We start from the raw sequence: 13,905 nt of genomic DNA on the forward strand, positions 1-13,905 counted from the left end.
AATACTTTTCATAAAAAGTTTATCAGGATGTCTAAAACGGGGGTAGAGGCTGGAAATGTGTTAATATTCTGACTACATTTTCAGTCATGACGTATCTTCTGATTCAAACAGTTAAATGCTTGAGGTGTTTCCTATGTTCTGCTGAGCTAAAACTTCCTCTTCAAGTTACAGATTAGATGTAGGGAGTAAAAATCACATTATATGTGGAGAAGTTGTGTGTGTGTGCATATGTAGATATATATATAAAAAGACATTTTTGAGAGATATGCAGTCTTAAATTTCTACTTTCTACTGTGAATCCAGAATAGCTATATTATATTCGGTTCTCAAAGAGAAAAATATAAAGACCTAGATCCAAGTTAATTTCTTAAAGGTTGCAGCAGAACTGAGGCTACTTTTGACTTCTCTAAATCTCAGAGGGCAACATATCAAGCTGCTGTGGCAAATTAAGAGTTATTAATATTTGATCGTCTCTAGAACTAGGCAAACATGTTTACACATTTCACAATCTTAAACAACAGAGCTACTGGTTTCCTTGTGGCTTTGAGGAAGTGTAAAGCCACCATGCTCAGAGAGTGTCTGCAGTCCTGCTCTTACATGCACTACAAGCTACAATTCTGCTGACTGAACCAAATTTTCACTCAAATGAACTAGTGAATATTGGAGAAAATTGATAGAGAGGAGGACTGGATGTATTGAGTCTCTCCTCAATACATCCTGTTAAGAATTTTTGTCTGTCCTGATTTTTCACTCTTTTTTTTCTCTGTGATGAATATACTGAGAAACTAATGTGTCCCATCAGTTGAATTGGGTAAACAGTGGGGGGAGGGGGAGGAGTCCGGTTACCTTGCATGAACTATTCTAGAGAAACCATAGGAGTTACATATTATTTCATACCATTTAATTCTATCATCCCTCAAGGCTTATCTTCCCCCCCTCCCTTAAATTTGAAACTTAATTCAGTGAGTACATTCCTAACGCTTTCTAGTGGAGTTACAAGTACGTCCAGGAACTTCACGCACATAGAGTGCTTTGTAATGTTGGGTTGCAATGATAGAGGGGATATAAATATAAATTCTCACTTCTATAAAGAACTATGCTGATTATAATCCCTATCTTATGGAATTTATAATTGGTAATTAGTTTCTTTTACCTTATTATGGGTTACTTAGATGGCATTTATGATTCTTGGCAAGAATACTTGAAAAATCAATTATTGAGGCAGAAAAGCTGCCTTTTTTTGTCTCCAAAGACTTGGAATGCTTTCTTAGTCCAGCATGTTGGTATTTTTATGAGAGACAGTTGGTAACAACTTTTTTTGTATACTGTATACCGTATACCATTGCACTCAGTTGGGAAATTGCTTTTTCTGTAAATTGCAGTTATTCTAATCCTAACAATTGTGGTATATCCTTTGATCAGACTCTTCTAGGGGGTATGTCTTAATTTTGTTGTTTCTCTGCAGTATTTTGTCCTCCCATATTATTTAGTTAAGAAATAAATGACTTCCCTTGATGCACATTTTCATGTTTCCATGTTGAATTTATTTTTTCTATTCTTCCTGTGATTCCAGTCTGTTAGAATTAGCACCCCATATTTCCCCAGCAGTAGCAGTAATCCTGGCTAAAGCATTTGTTTTCTTCCCCATCCTACCCTTAGCCACATGGTAAAACCAGACAAAGGAACTGATCCATATTTTTTAAAAAAATCTTTTAAACTTTAAGTTAAAAGCTTCAACTTATACTTTCTCTATGCAGTATTGCTTTGTTACTTGTCAAGTGGTGAGGTCCCTCTGCAATTCTGTAGCAGGGGTGCACAGACAGTTAGTTGTACTGGCATAATATAGATAGATGATGCAGTCAGGCGGAAAGGGATATTAAGCAACAAAAAGGTTTGTGCCGTTTAACACATTGAACAACATTGTAAGTTTTTCTTGCCGAGTTGTTCTTTGTTCCGAATAGTAGTTGACTCATCTGTCTGCATAGGATATGTACACTGCTTACTTTCGTTAAGCAGTAAAAAATACAAAAAAGCAATACAGATATCTGAGTGTAGTTAGTTTATGCTGTTTTCAGAATGTTGTGCTACCTGCCTCTCAACTTGGATAGCTGTTGCTGTGTTTGTATGCTGGGGTTGTAGCCTTCTAGAATCAGCATTTACACAACAGACAAGAATTTTAACATAGGAAATGAGAAAGAAGAGTGTCCTGTTTTTTTTGGCTGGGATAGCATTAATTTTCACAAGAAGCTGAGCGGGAACACAGCCATGACAGCTGACCAAAACTAGCCAAAGCGATATTCCATCCCATATGACATCATGCTCGGTGTATAAGGGGGGAGCTGGCCAGGGAGGAGGGATCGGGCTGGGCATTAGGTTCCCGGCAGTGAGCAAATTGCATTGTGTATCACCCGCTTTGTATATTCTTTTATTAGTACTGTTGTTATTTTCCTCTTCCTTTGCTGTCCCAGTAAACTGTCCTTATCCCAGCCCATGAGTTTTACCTTTTTCTTCCAATTCTCCTCCCCATCCCACCAGGGGTTAGGGGTGAGTGAGTGGCTGCACGGTGCTGAGCTGCTGGCTGGGGCTAAACCACAACAAAGGGTCAGAAAACTACACACATTGTGAATATGAAGAGGAATATACAGCTGCAGCCTTCCTGCCCCGCCCCTTACCTGATAAACATCATTGTCCTTGCAAAACTTAATTCATTACCAAAAATCCTATTGCAAATGAAACATAGTGGGCAAACTCCATACAGTTTTGCAGTATATTTATTTGAATGCACTTGGGGGCATCCACTACCATGGGCAGTTCTGTTCCAGCTCTTCCTTCCCAAAACATGTGATATGCATGAGGTGTGGCAGCTCATGATCATGCAGCTCTACAGTGAGTTGAAATGGCTCACTGACCCAATGAAAACTCTAATTATCAAGCTATTTAAACTTTGTGCCTTGGCAGTGATTGTGTAAGGACTGTGCAAATAAGCATGAAGAAAAACATGCAATAGGAGGAACCACCTTTTTTGGTGGTCACCCTCAGTTGGACTGGATTGAAGCATATTGGAAAACTGTACTTCTAGGGAAGATCCTTTCTGTAATCTGTTTAGGTCTCTGTGTATTTAGTAAGCAACCAAGTTGCTTGTATTAATGTACCTTTTCAGCTCAGAAAAGGTGTGGCACAAGTTCTGAGTGTGAAACCTCAGAAACAATGGGGGTAGTGGGAGGAGGTATCAAAAAAGACTGGAACAAGATATTTGGATGGTATGCCCTGCTTGATTAAAATAAACATACATGGCTGTCGTCTTCTTGAAACTGTGTTTAAAGATGTAAATAACAAGTCTACTTCCATTCTTTGATTTTGATCTAAGCATAAGAAATTTCTTTAAGGAGTAAAGATACAAGTTTGGTTACTGCTGGGAGTTTGCTGTAGATTTAATAAAGGATGGAGACCCATATAGTATTGAGGGGAAGCATAGGGATTTACTGCTGCAGAAAATGAGCTTTTCAACCACATATTGGAATATAAATGCTACTAATAATGACTACAATTCAGTTATCCTTGGCAACGTGTGGCCTATATGTCTGTCACTCCTCCTCTTCTTCCCAAGTAGTCAGTGAAGCAGCTTGACAGTAGTCTCAACTTGGTTTAGCAAGTAGAAAGATTATTACAGAAAATCTAGTCATAAAACCCCATTGGGTTGAACAATTCTGAATTAATTTTAAGCAGAATGAGGCCACTAGAGTAGTTTCTTCTTGTGAGTAGATTTGCCAGTGATTCTCTGTTTGAAAATGTCATACCTAATGAGCTGAAGGAGCAGGTAGTCAGACTGAGCAGAGACAGGTTGTGCATTCAAGTTTCAGAATTTACACCAGAGTTTCATATTCCCAAATGATATTATATCGTGAGCAGGGGTGAGAAGCTGTAGCTCTGTATGAATGAATGTCTAAAAAGAAAATTAAGACTGTGAAGATTGCTTCACAGATAAAAAGCCCAGTAAGGACCATCATACATATAGTTATTGTCGTTTAAATTGCAGGTATAAAAGTAGAGAAATACTTCAGTAGGATCTGCTGCAAACCTTTAACATATCAGAAAGTATGGCACGGGAAGTAACAACATATAATGTTCCTTTCTTATATTAGCACTCTCTTCAGAGGATTAGTATCATCTAAAAGTTGAAGCTCCTCATCTGTATAAGGTTTGTATTTGTTACTTTTGGGTTTTTTCTTTGTGTGTATGTACATGTCAGTATTTCTGTGCACATTTCAAGGCTTACTAGTTTGTGTTTTTCTAAGCTAATGAGAGAAGACTTAGTATTTCAGTTGATTAGAGGGTTTCAGGGTTTGGTAGAACTGTCCTGGTTTTAGCTGGGATAGAGTTAAATTTTCTTCCTAGGAGCTGGTGTAGTGCTGTGTTTCAGATTTAGGAGGAGAATAATGCTGATAACACACTAATGTTTTTAGTTGTTGCCAAGCAGTCAAGGACTTGTCAGCTTCTCATGCTGGCCTGCCAACGAGAAGGTGGGGGTATCCAAGAAGCTGGGGGTGGGGACACGACCAGGAGAGCTGACCCAAACTGGCCAAAGGGATATTCCATACCATATCACATCACACTCTGTATGTAACTGGGGGTTGGCTGGGATGTGGCATGGCTTGAGAGCTAGCTGAGCATCGGTTCTGGGTGGTGAGCAATTGTGCTGTGCATCACTTGTTTTGTATATTCTATTATTGTTATTTATTCTCTTCCTTTTCTGTCCTATTAAACTGTCTTTATCTCAACCCATGAGTTTCACTTGGTCCTTTTTGATTCTCTCCACCATCCCACTGGGAGTTGGGGGGAGTGAGTGAATGGCCACGTGGTTGTTTTAGCTGCCAGCCAGGTTAAACCACAACAAGGCAGATCTACGAAATATACCTGCTGTTTGTTTGGAATGCTTCTCCTTAAATAGTGTGATTAGTCTGTGCTTCCTTAGTTATTCCTTCGGTACCTGTAAACATGAAGTTGCAGCAGCTTGCTGTTTGGGGCATCTACAGCTTCTCTGGGCAACCTGTTCCAGTGTCTCACCACCCTCACAGTAAAGAATTTCTTCCTAACATCTAACTTAAATCTACCCTCTTTTAGTTTAAGCCCATTACCCCTTGTCCTATCACTACATGCCCTTGTAAACAGTCCCTGACCATCTTTCCTGTAGGCCCCCTTCAGATACTGCAAGGCCTCAATTAGGTCTCCCTGGAGCCTTCTCTTCTCCAGGCTGAACAATCCCAACTCTCTCAGCCTGTCCTCACAGGAGAGGTGCTCCAGCCCTCCAGTCAGCTTCATGGCCCTCTTCTGGACTCACTCCAACAGCTCCATGTCTTTCTTGTACTGGGGCCCCCAGAGCTGGATGCAGTACTCCAGGTGGGGTCTCACCAGAGGGGAGCAGAGGGGCAGGATCACCTCCCTTGACCTGCTGGTCACACCTCTTTTGCTGCAGCCCAGGACACAGTTGGCTTTCTGGGCTGCAAGCGCACACTGCTGGCTCATGTTGAGGTTTTCATCAATCAACACCCCCAAGTTCTTCTCTTCCAGGCTGCTCTTAATTCGTTCTCTGCCCAGCCTGTAGTTGTGCTTGGGGTTGCTATTTAGATACATACATTGGGTTTGCTGTTTACATACACTGATACAGATTAACATTGAAGGCAGATGTATTAAAAGTTAGTGCAAGTTAATGATAGTGCTACAGTTAAAAAAGAAATGGGAGAGGAAAATACCATGATCTAAGTTTGCCAGTTACTCTTCTCCATACATTGTCAGCACAAAAAACCATACTGAAACTGGAGTTGTTCAGAGTTTAGAATTCGTGAGTGAGGCAGAGGCTCTGTCAGAGCAAGAAGAGTGGTCAGCTGGAAGCCTGGAGAAAATTTCTCTGCAGTGTGTGTGCTTGGCACTGTTTGTCCCTTAGCAAATCCTCAGCTTTGAGGAAGACCTGTAAGGGGTTTAGATGTTAGGAACAATGTTTAGGTAAGAGCAAGTGCCAAATTTGCAGCATGTATTTTTACATAAACTTGCTGTTTTTTCTTGGTAGAAGTTGCCCACAGGGATCATCTCTGGATCATCCTTGTCTGAATGCAAGGGACCTTGAGTTGAAAATGGCTGTGTGTTTCTCCACTTCTATTGTTTGGACTCCTTAGACCTAATTATTTTAGGTTTTTTTCTGAAGTCTGTTACTGACTTTCAGGTGTTAATACTTCCTTATTTTAGCTGAATAGGCAAGAGACTTTTTGACACTGCTTGAAGCTAAGAGCAGATATCAAGAAAAGAAACAAGTTTTGGATATTTATTTAGAAATACGTTCTAATAACTCCTTTTGGGGAAAGCTTACTTAGAATGATCTGCTTGGAATTTTATCTTCTTGAGGGAGGTACTGGTTTTGGGACGTTTTTTATTCACATCACATTTATGTGGCTTTACTACTGTGAGTTCAAACTTGGTAATTTTTTTTTTTAACTAAACTATCACCGTATATGTAATAAGATTATTACATAGTTGGGAATATAGTTAATTAAAGTTCTCTTCAAGTTAATATTGAATTTCTAGTTTTATATTACTTACAGTCCAGCTAACTTTATCTTACAGTTTTAAATTGACAAGTACCTTTAGACTGCTGAGTCTTTGAGGGTTTCCATATGCCTTGACATGGAGGACAGTTTCAGTATTGCTAGTGATGAAAAATTTGGGGTTTTTTAATCCCTTGGTTACCACAATGTTTTGTATGATATTGGAGACTGTCACTAGAGTACTTATGTGGAAGGAAGCAAGCCAAGTCAACTCAAGCAAAGCCTTTAATGTTCTAATAAGATTTCACTTTTTATTGTGTATGTGTATATATATCTCGACATAATTTAAATTCATCTTCACTGCATGTTCCTTGGATCTCATCCACCTGCTTTGACTTGAAAGAATTGAATTCAAATTGCTTCCTTCTTGCAGTAGTCTTCTGTGGTATAAGTAATGTGATCTCCAAACATTGACTTGTTTCCTTGGAATATTGCAGCCTGTGCTGCTTTGTGGCTGGTTCTACTTTGTGATTACCCAGGATGGTTATAAATCTTCAAAATGCCCCTGCTTACTATCTTGAATTCATTATGTCATTAATACTTTTTTTAGTTGTAATATGGTTATGATTTTTAGTCATCTGCATACATTTTTGGCGTTAAGAAGAGTTGGAAAAATCCAATTTATTTAATTTTTTTTTTCCAATACTAAGAGAAAGAGTAGCTGCCTCTGCTTCTCCTCCAGTGAGCAGAGGAATAGGTGTATACATTTTGGATGTAATTTTTATAAGGTTTTTTTTTTTTTCAGTGAAAATGCAGGAAGTTTTCTATTCCAATAGATTTACTTTGTTAGGTAAATTAATTTTAATTCTGATGTTTACACTGAATATTAGTCTTCGGATGTGCAAATCCTTGTAGAATAGAGACTTAATACATGTGCTTCTCTGGCAGGCAATGTGAGTTCTTAGGAATACAGTATTGTGGAAATATGATATGCTCTTGTTTTTGAATACAATTCTGATGTGAGAATGGAAAAAATATGTGAGATATGTTAAATGCTTCTAAGTATGGGGAGTTTTTTCCTAGCATCATACTGTGTAATGAACTTGTAAAGTATTTTTCCATTTTAAGGTAAATAGTTTGCACTTTTCCCAATAGCAAGTTCCTTAAGAGTTCTTTTCCCTGTAATCTAACATATGACTTGATGTGGAGCTGATACAGTAGAACTTAGCTCTGTGTACTGTTCCTGAAGGTAACCATTTAGTTATCCCTTACTTGATGAGAAAGTTATCCCTTACTTCTGCCAAAATACAACCATAGAATATACTTTACATGATACTATGGCATATTTAGGTAAGCAGAAGGAACCTGAAGATAACCTAGAGGAGAGGGTCTATTTCAGATGTAGGGGGATGTTGGCATAGGAGCTAAGGGAATAATCCATTCATAAAGAAATTTAAAGTGGGAATTAGAGATACCCTTCAGTGTAGTGAAGGTTTAAATCATCCTTTGAATCAGATTAGTGTAGCAAACTGAATTAATTCTAAGTTAGAGTTTGATCAACAGTTAAGACAGTATTGCCCGCAGCACCTGCTTGACCTACTTGGCCCATTTTGACCTTGCTACTTAGGTGTTACCTGCTGTCATTACAGACAGTTAATTTTATAGTCACAAATGAGATTAGCTGGTTATAAGGTGTTAAAGGGAGAAAAATAAAATAAAACAGTTGGATTTTTTTCATACTAGAAACTGAGTCGTCTGAAGAAGGTAAGGAAAAGTGTTCAAATGACATAATGAAATAGTGAATTAAAAGTTAGAGAGGTGAGAATGGAGCTATTGGATATCTGTTGTGGTGGTTTACTTCTGGCCAGCAGCTAAGCCCTGCATAGCCATTTGCTGGCTGGTGTTGGGGAGAGAATTGGAAGGCTAAAAGGGTGAAAAATTTGGGTTGAGATAAAGACAGGTTAATAAGAAAAAAACCCAAAACAAGGGGTGGGGAACACACACGATGACAAAGGAAAACAAAACCAAGAAACACAAGTGATGCAAAAAAAGCAATAGTTCACCACCAGGCGACCCATGCCCAGCCATTCCCCAAGCAACAGCAGGCAAATTCTCCCTCCCAAGTTTTTATTGCTGAGCACCATGTCATATGATCTGGGAGATACCACTTTGGTCAGTTGGGGCCAGCTGTCCCAGCTGTGTCCCCTCCCAACTCCTTGTGCACCCCCAGCCTACTTGCTGGTGGGGTGGGGTGAGAAACAAAAAAGGCCTTGGCTCTATGTCAGCACTGCTCAACAGTAACGAAAACATCTCTGTGTTATCAGTGCTGTTCTCAGCACAGATCCAAAACACAGCCTCATACTAGCTACTGTGAAGAACATTAACTCTATCCCAGCCAAAACCAGTACACCTGTATAGCAAAAGTCTTAGACCTTTTCAGAGATGTCTTTGAAGTGATGGTCTGTACAAATGTAGATGAAATGGCAAATCATGACACTAATGTACCTACCTCATTTTACCTGCTTTGTGAAACAGCTGATGCATACCATTGTAAAACTGGAAAGTAATGCATCTCTTTGATCAGCTCTATCTTCTGTGTGCAAAAGCCATGTATATTTCCATTAGTTTTATGCTAGAGCTCTGTAAAGAGGTCATCTTCTGAAGGTCTGTGTGAAAGTGAGAGTTCAGGAGGTATTTATTTTGTTAATTCTGCTGAGAGTTCAGAGGTATTTATTTTGTTAATTCTGCTGCACTTTATTTAAGAGTACTAAATATACTCCAATTAATTCCATTTTAGGACACATCATCCTTTTAGTGCCATGGAATAATCTGAGCTATTTTCCATAGTAATTCTGTGTTTACATCACAGAAAATACAGCGGAAGACTCTGAAAGCTGTAGTCTTCTTCCCCTATTCCAGCATCTTATATCCCCTCTTACTCTTACTTCCCAAAATGAGTGGTGATGGTAAGATAATAAGCTTTTCCAGCTCTTGGATCCTCTCCTTTGTGGTTTTGGGTGTGTGTTGTGGAGAGGGAGAGAGCAAAACAAGGAAGCAGCCTATATTTTCAAGCCTGGCTTCATCTCCCTTTTCTAGCTAATCTTTAGTTTTTCAAGGATTACTGTTTGCCATTTAAAAGAATGTATCAATCAGTGTTTTGGTTTGTCTGTCTTTAACACATTATTTATCTAGTGTGAGAATTGTTAGTTACCTTTGCTATAATCTGTTCTTTCGTTGATAATGCTTCTTGAATTTTTGTATGCTTCCTACTGGATGTGGTTGTTACATGACCATGAAATTGTACTGTGATTAACTTGTGTTTTGGTGTGGAGAGCAGAGGGAGCAATCAGACAGAGAAGGAAATTAGATTTTCTCTGTTCTCAAGGGTAAAAGTAGAGTTTAAGTGTGCTGTCTACCTCACTTATAGTAATGGTATCACATCATGTGTTTATCTGCCATTTAAAGTATTTTAGTCTTCTAAAATAATCGATGTTGACCACTGTAAGAACCTTTCTTTTTATTTAACAAAGGTTATAAAATCCGTATTTTCACATTAATAGACTGGTGCAGTGTTGCTTGAAATGGTGGTGACATTTAATTGGATTGACACTTGCATAAGCTCTTTCCTTGTAATTGTAGTACACTTCCTTCAATTACAAAAATGTCCATTTTCTGATATGAATTATTGTGACCTTTTCTGAAGAGAATCTCTTGTAGTATCTTAAGAAGGAATAGCGGTAATTTGTTTGGATATCAGCAGCAGAATGGGGGCTCTAAGCAGCTCAGATTGGATTTTTTTTTTTTTTTAATTGGTAATCTTTGTAAGTACTGTTATAGTTTACAAAGCAGAAAATAAATTCAGAGATAATCTGATGTAACATCAAGATGACAGGTAGCTGGGTTTGGTACATTCTTTTAGTTAAGGAGTAAAATGAGTTAGTGCAAAGCGGAACTGCTGTTTCTGATCTTTCTGTTCCTGAATGTTATTTTATATTTGTCTGCTTGCCAGGGACTGTCTTTGTTCACGCAGTGCTTTCAGCTCAAGAAATTTGCTTAAGCGTACAGTTTAACCACTGTTTTGGAACCTTTAAAGTTGACTAGGGTGTCTGAACACTCTCCTGCTCTCACATCTGCTTTAAGTAGTGCCAGAAGAATATTTCGCTTAGGACATGCTGTCTTTTACTGGAAAAATACTGTTGTTCATGGAGAAAGGGAGAGAGTGGGGAGCTGAGAACTGGCTTACTTGTGCTTCCTTAAGCAATTTTCACACTAATTCAGTAATCACAACTGTTTCTGCATTAAACAATGAACCAGTTCCACTATAATTTGCACCTTCCCTAGGGCGGAGTAGTCAGCCTCAGGGGGTTAGCATTCCAGTGGCATGGTGCAGGCTGAGAAGAGCAACCAGAATTGGACATGAATTGGAGCTTCACATTCTGTTCTTTTATTTATAGCAATAGTCTGAAATCATTATTTTTCTGTATTTGTTTGTTGGGATTTTTTTTCCCTAGCTGAAGTATAAAATAACTTGAAATGCACTAATCTTTGTGTTGTCAGCAGAGTAGTTGACTCCTGTACCTAAGTAATCTTAAGTAAAACTGTTAAATAAAGTATTGTGTTTATTTCAGGTTATTAAAATCTGATAAGATTGTAAGCTGAAATTTGTGTTATGACAAGTTGACATTGATTGATTGTTTTATCTTGACTTGAAACATCTTTCTTCATATTAAATAAAATAGGTTATAATCTTGAATTATAATTTAAATATAAAGCAGTAGAAATGTTTGTTAGCATGACCTAAGTTCATATTTTATAACTAAGTGGTTTCTAACTATGTGTTAATAATTTTAAAAAAAAAACTTAATATATATATAAAAAAGAGGATTTAAAGGAATTTTCATTACTCAAACTCATTTAAGTTCGGTAAGATATGATTTCTGCTTTCATGTTGGGTGTCTGCCCCCCACCTTTTTAATGACACTAACACCTTGTGTCATTTTACTGGCAAAATTTGTTAATATTTCATTGTTGTTGTTAATGGCATTACGATCTGAGCAGAGCATTAGGATTCCCTTGGTTTCTGTAGCCTAGTAATATTTCATTCTGTGTTCAGAATAGTTGGGTATTGGGCAAAAATTTGCTCAGCTTTGTTGCTTTGATTGGAAACTTTGAACTCGAAGCCATTCTGCAGTTTTATCTGTGGGTTGGATATGTTGTTTTGTTGGACAGACTTCAGAGCATCTCAGGGAGGAGAGTTCCTGGGTGTGAATGCTGAGGTGGGGGGTAAAATAATGAAAGGTGTGAAGATGCTGGAAGGGAGGAAGTGAGTTTCTTCTCCTCCTTGTCGGTCAGGAATTTGTCTTCAAGTGAGTAAATGGATCAAGTGTCATAACCTGGTAGGAAGGCATACTTTCCTGAAACATTGCTGACTGTAACACTTGTTGTTATTGTTACTTGTTGAGGAATATTGTATATCTGGAATAGGGAATTATTTTCATGTTTTGTTTAGTTCTGGGTAACACAGATTTGAATTACTTCTGGACTAGCTGTTTCTTAGATGAACCACTGACCTGTGAACCTCTGGGTTTTACTGGGGGTAAACAGGAGCATCAGTCATATCAGAAATAAGACTTAGATTTTAGATTGACGTGCACTCCTTATGTTCACTTTTCTTGATGTTGAGCAAGTCTAATAGTAAACTTATCTAATACCAGTGATAAAATACCAAACTTAGGAACTTGTGTTATGTAAGTGAATCAGTATGACTGTGTAAAATGGTAAATAAATAACCATTTAACACCAGGAAGTGTGCTTTTGCTGCATGGGAGCTTTGTTAGAAATATTAAATGATTTTTTGTCAGAATCAACCCATGCCACAAGTTTGAAGCTTATACACAAAAATCAAAGTAAAATGTTGGTTTTACTTGATTGTGGTTTTGCATGCTTGAGCAGGACTTGATGTTAGAATGGATTTCCCGAGATGATTTCTTAAAGTGTGTGTGTATTCATACTTGATCCTGTACATTTTATTTCAAGACTGTATTCCTACAACATTGGAAATCCTAATCTTTATGTAACTCACTATGATTTAAGTGTGCTTAATAACTAGAGAATAAAGACAAAAGTCTTGAAATTTATGCTATTTCCTAAAATTAGTTTCAGTAATTGAAATTTTTAAAAATATATTGTAAAAAATTACTTAGAATGTCTTGTCAACAGCATTAAACTATTAGTCCTTCTGCTTTAATGTATTTTAAAATAGTATGAAATAGAGGCAATACAGACTTTCTTTTCCTCCCCTCTAGTCATTACTGTGGCTTCTAACACTGTTTAAAACCAAAGATAATTATTAGTCATTAAGGTTTCATGTAAGAATCAGCAATGGTGGTTTCTTTATTGTCTTTCTGTATAATCTACGTTTAGCAAGCAGTATATCCTTTATTGATAGTAGTTTTAATAATATTTGTGTTTTCCTCATTATTTCTGTATACATGAGCTATGAAAAGAGCTTGCCAATGTCTTGGCAGAAATATTCTAGGAATGTGGTGTTTAGCTGGCGTGACTAGATGCAAATTTAAGTATTAAGTTTTGAATATAGATTTGTAAAGTAATGTTGATACAGTTTGCAAACAATGCAGGTGAAGAGTAGAAGCTCTAATGAAACTGCTTATGAACATGTATTTTCTGTTTTAAACTAATCCTGGTTTCAAATGTTTGCCTAAATAGTTTTGCTTTCCAATCATTTTCAGTTATTTAATTTTATATTTGTGGTTATGATACCATTTCCATAACTATGCCTTTGTTTCATTTTACAGAGGAAATAAAGGCTGAAACAGAAAAGCAAAGGTATGTGATAGTTCATCATATTGAGCGATAGTGCTTTTAACTTCTTAAAATGTGTACCATACTTATTCTGCATTGGGAGTACGGGCTCTCGCTGAAAAGCATTTTCCATGTATTTTGTAAGGTTGCTGGTATCTGGAAACGTGCTACAAGTGCTCCTTCTGTGGCTGGCAGTTCTGGTGCAAGACGTGGGGCCTGGGAGTAGAGGCAGAAGATAACTTAGAGGGAGCGGGCTGATACTGTCTGACCAGGGAGGGTAGGAATGGGGAGCAAGATTAGAAAAGGTCTTTGTGGGTGGCACAGAAAGTATTGGTGGAGGGGCCTGAGCTTGAAAGGCTCTTTGAAGTGGGTTCAGAGGAGGGGGAAGAGCCTGGAATGCAAATAAAAGACTTGAACTGTGAATGAGCAAGGGGAGGAGGGTGGGATGAAGAAGTAGGAACAGGTAGAGAAAACTAGTGTAATTTGAAAAAATAATGTCTGGAAAGGACCTTGCTAAGGAATAGATGTAGGTTTCTGGAGGCAATTT

The 13,905-nt window shown here is 37.9% G+C and overlaps 1 protein-coding gene across 2 annotated transcripts in view; it reads left to right on the top strand.

Annotated features, from left to right (window-relative positions):
* The window catches only part of ARFGEF1 (ADP ribosylation factor guanine nucleotide exchange factor 1), a 97,118-nt gene that overhangs the window by 19,644 nt on the left and 63,569 nt on the right, over positions 1-13,905 (top strand). For both annotated transcript variants that reach the window (XR_008575752.1, XM_054815650.1), the window contains exon 2: positions 13,352-13,382. Coding sequence is in view for 1 of the 2 variants with exons in the window: in XM_054815650.1 (XP_054671625.1) it covers positions 13,352-13,382 (31 nt within the window). In the remaining variant the exon portion in view is untranslated. The remainder of the gene's footprint in view (positions 1-13,351; positions 13,383-13,905) is intronic.

Source organism: Grus americana, chromosome 2 (genome assembly GCF_028858705.1).
Source record: "Grus americana isolate bGruAme1 chromosome 2, bGruAme1.mat, whole genome shotgun sequence".
Taxonomy (NCBI): Eukaryota; Metazoa; Chordata; class Aves; order Gruiformes; family Gruidae; genus Grus; species Grus americana.